Source organism: Drosophila serrata, unplaced genomic scaffold (genome assembly GCF_035046125.1).
Source record: "Drosophila serrata isolate PLE 108 unplaced genomic scaffold, ASM3504612v1 contig_310, whole genome shotgun sequence".
Classification (NCBI taxonomy): Eukaryota; Metazoa; Arthropoda; class Insecta; order Diptera; family Drosophilidae; genus Drosophila; species Drosophila serrata.
Genome location: NW_028257208.1, coordinates 66,672 through 70,031, shown reverse-complemented (window position 1 = coordinate 70,031; position 3,360 = coordinate 66,672). Strand labels below are relative to the sequence as shown.

The following is a 3,360-nucleotide window of genomic DNA, read 5'->3' as shown; positions in this document are numbered from 1 at the left end:
GTCGTGTGATTTTCATAAATATGCTTAAATGGGGTAGTATTGCGTTAACTATTGAGAAAGCTGTTGTATTAGTTTTGGTAGTATTTTATTATCTATTCTAAATGTATTATTTTAAATGACATTGCTATGGTGTAAAATGCAATCCAAGGAACTTCAATTGGCTGAGAATTTAATTTAATAATAATATATATATATATATATATATATAGCCCAGCGATTCGCCATGTTCCGACTTATATACTAGTAAAATTATAAAGAAGAATAACTCCATAGTTTCATTCAAATAGCTTGCTGTTAAATTTCTTCCAAAACTAATCTCGCACAGATGTGCATATGATTCCCAACTAGTTCAAACATCCCCGGAACGAAGTGACTTCTACCAGCCAAGTCTCAGATACGTGTTGTGTTACAAAAGTTGCAAGTCATTGTTTATTAGTGTTCAAAGTTAGTAACTGATCAAAAATACTTACTGTTCATACATACTTACTGGTCATAGATACTTACTGCTCATAGTTAATTACTGATCGTAGTTATCTACTAATTATAGTTACTTACCGGCCATAGATACTTACTGACTAATTAATGATCACAGTTACTTACTGTTGAAAGATACTTACTGATCCTTTGCATTTAAGAACCGTTTCTCTAACAGTTATATTACAGGGTATTCCGATATATAGTATTCCGATTTCCTCCTTCACTACGTTGCAAAGTTCTGACTGAAATTATAATACCCTGCAAGGGTATAAGAATCAAACCAAGTATTAAAATGTGTTGCAATACTTCAATGAACTAATAAAAGTGGAACAAGTTTTCTATTAAAAATGGAACACATAAGAAAGAAATTAATACAAAGTAGGCCTGATTCAAAAAGTCATTGTCCTTTATCATATTGTTTTATTTGGTAATAGCTGCTTTTACGTTCAGGTATTTCGAATCGGTATTATAGAAATTTTAAGCATTTTGCACAAATTTTTAAACAGTCGGAATTCAGTGCAGGATAATGGGGGAGCGGAACGCATACTGTAGTGGCTGCCACAATCTGGAGTTTCCACGGCAACTGCTGTCTCGGAACAAACCCATCATCCAGCCCATCGATGACAATACCCAGGGGCCCCAGGGTCATAAGAAGAAATTCCACAATGTGGAGCAATCAGTCAACCGGCCTCGCGAGGGCTTTCTCCTGGGGCCGTGGGTTGCGGAGCAAGAACGCCTATCCCGGGATTTGGAAACTACCACCATTGCAAAGCGCCAGCATGCCCTTTTCGCAGAGCACCTTATGATATCCATGCTGTGCAGCGAGGAGCTGCAGCTGCCTGTTGTCCCAACCATGGACCAGGTTTCGGCAAGTCTCCCAGAGGGAGGGCAGGGGCCTTTGGAGCACTACGGTGGACAAAATCGTGGTGGGTGCTGTCAGGGATCAGACAGTACCGGAGGAAAGGACTGAGCCGGGAACAAAGAAGGAAGTAGAGGCATCTTACGTGGCGAAAATGGATAAATGTATATCAACAATTTTATCAATAAAGTATTGCCATACCTTGTTTAAGTGTTAAATCATGACATGAGTCAATAACCCTCCCGTTTACTTAAAAGTAATTAAATAGTGAAATTGACAATCAGAAATTCAAATTGCAAATAAATTCGCGGCAGTCAATTAGTTATTGAAATTATCGATGATTCCGGTACTATCGAACCGTTATGTCGCGGTCAGCTGCTTGAAAAGGTTTAAATAAAAATCGGTCCCTTTGCAACACTGGCTCCAATCATTATGCATGCAGCTCTCAGGACAGGAATTGGACGTGCGTTTGGTCTGCCACTACTGGTCCCCTCCGGACGCCACCTTAGCTATGTACTGGGCATCGAGACCTCCTGCGATGACACCGGCCTTGCAATAGTGGACACCGAGGGTCGCGTGCGTGCCAACGTGTTGGAGTCCCAACAAGAGTTCCACACCCGGTGAGTCCCATCCAACAATGCATGTCAGTGTCATGTCAATGAGTAGAACATGATGCACTTATTAATTGCAGCTATGGCGGCATCATACCACCCCGAGCACAGGACCTGCACCGAGCCCGTATTGAGTCCGCCTACGAGCGCTGTTTAGCAGAGGCGCAGATGCAACCGGATCAATTGACGGCAATAGCCGTAACCACGCGTCCCGGCCTGCCGCTTAGCTTGCTGGTTGGACTACGCTTTGCCCGGCACTTGGCACGCCGCCTGAAGAAGCCTCTGTTGCCCGTTCATCATATGGAGGCGCACGCACTACAGGCTCGCATGGAGCAGCCTGCGACCATTAACTTTCCGTTCCTTTGCCTGTTGGTGAGCGGTGGACATTGCCAACTGGTGTTGGTGCGTGGCCCTGGTCGCCTGTCGCTTCTCGGCCAGACTCTGGACGATGCACCCGGCGAGGCTTTTGACAAAATTGCCCGTCGCCTGCGGCTACACGTGCTGCCCGAGTACAGGCTGTGGAATGGCGGACGAGCCATCGAGCATGCAGCCCGGTTGGCCAGTCAGCCGCTGGCCTACGAGTTCCCTCTTCCGTTGGCGCAGCAGCGAAACTGCAACTTTAGCTTTGCCGGCATCAAGAACAACTCGTTTCGCGCCATCAGAGCACGCGAGCGGTCGGAGCGAACGCCGCCGGACGGTGTCATCAGCAACTACGGGGACTTCTGTGCCGGACTGCTGCGCGCTTCCAGCCGCCACCTGATGCATCGCACCCAGCGGGCGCTGGAGTATTGCCTGCTACCGAACGTCGAACTGTTTGAAGACGCCCCACCCACGCTGGTCGTATCGGGCGGTGTGGCCAATAACGATACCATATACGCGAACATGACGCACCTGGCTGCGCAGTACAACTGCCGGATCTTTCGTCCCGCCAAACGCTACTGTTCCGACAACGGTGTGATGATTGCCTGGCACGGTGTCGAGCAGCTGTTGCAGGACGGAAAGAGCTGCCTGCGCTTCGACTACGACAATATCGATATCCAGGGCAGTGCCGGTTTTGCCGATTCCCTCGTGGACGATGTGAATGCGGCACACATTAAGTGCAAGTGGGTACAACCGCTGGATTGATATTAAGTGATATTAGAGTTACTGGCATCTCCACATGTCCTATCTCGCAGGAAGACGGCTCTAACACTGCAGACGATATATGTTTTTGTTGCTACTTTATAAATAGGATATTCTGAAAATTAAACTACAATTACATACATTCATACCTATGTATTTATATAATAGTTTCGAAGTATTCAATCTATCTGTAAAGTTCGCTTGGAAGAAGCATAATATGAACTACGACAGAGACCTGGAACAGGATCATCTCTGTTCCTCGTCGATTAGTCGTTTTTTTAAATTTAGCTG

General features: G+C 45.9%; 2 protein-coding genes across 4 annotated transcripts; both read left to right on the top strand.

Annotated features, from left to right (window-relative positions):
* Positions 1-826: 826 nt before the first annotated feature.
* LOC147642973 (uncharacterized) lies at positions 827-1,554 on the top strand. Of its 3 annotated transcripts, none has more exons than XM_086837465.1 (2): positions 827-927; positions 984-1,554. In XM_086837465.1, exon 2 carries the CDS (start codon positions 1,004-1,006, stop codon positions 1,445-1,447), a length of 444 nt encoding a protein of 147 aa, XP_086693591.1. In that variant the 5' UTR covers positions 827-927; positions 984-1,003; the 3' UTR covers positions 1,448-1,554. The 3 variants fall into 3 exon arrangements, with proteins under 3 accessions (XP_086693591.1, XP_086693592.1, XP_086693593.1); XM_086837466.1 differs by having other exon boundaries at positions 846-940; positions 995-1,554; XM_086837467.1 differs by having other exon boundaries at positions 859-927; positions 995-1,554.
* Positions 1,555-1,700: 146 nt separating this feature from the next.
* Tcs4 (Threonyl-carbamoyl synthesis 4) lies at positions 1,701-3,212 on the top strand. The gene is made up of 2 exons (XM_020947787.2): positions 1,701-1,956; positions 2,028-3,212. Exons 1-2 carry the CDS (start codon positions 1,769-1,771, stop codon positions 3,070-3,072), a joined length of 1,233 nt encoding a protein of 410 aa, XP_020803446.2. The 5' UTR covers positions 1,701-1,768; the 3' UTR covers positions 3,073-3,212.
* The last annotated feature ends 148 nt before the right edge of the window (positions 3,213-3,360 follow it).

Excerpts from the sequence above, each read along its gene's own strand:
- Tcs4 (XM_020947787.2), top strand. The coding sequence starts at position 1,769 with ATGCATGCAGCTCTCAGGACAGGAATTGGACGTGCGTTTGGTCTGCCA. Across the intron at positions 1,957-2,027 it reads CAACAAGAGTTCCACACCCG|CTATGGCGGCATCATACCAC; the intron begins GTGAGTCCCATC and ends TATTAATTGCAG.
- LOC147642973 (XM_086837465.1), top strand. The coding sequence starts at position 1,004 with ATGGGGGAGCGGAACGCATACTGTAGTGGCTGCCACAATCTGGAGTTT.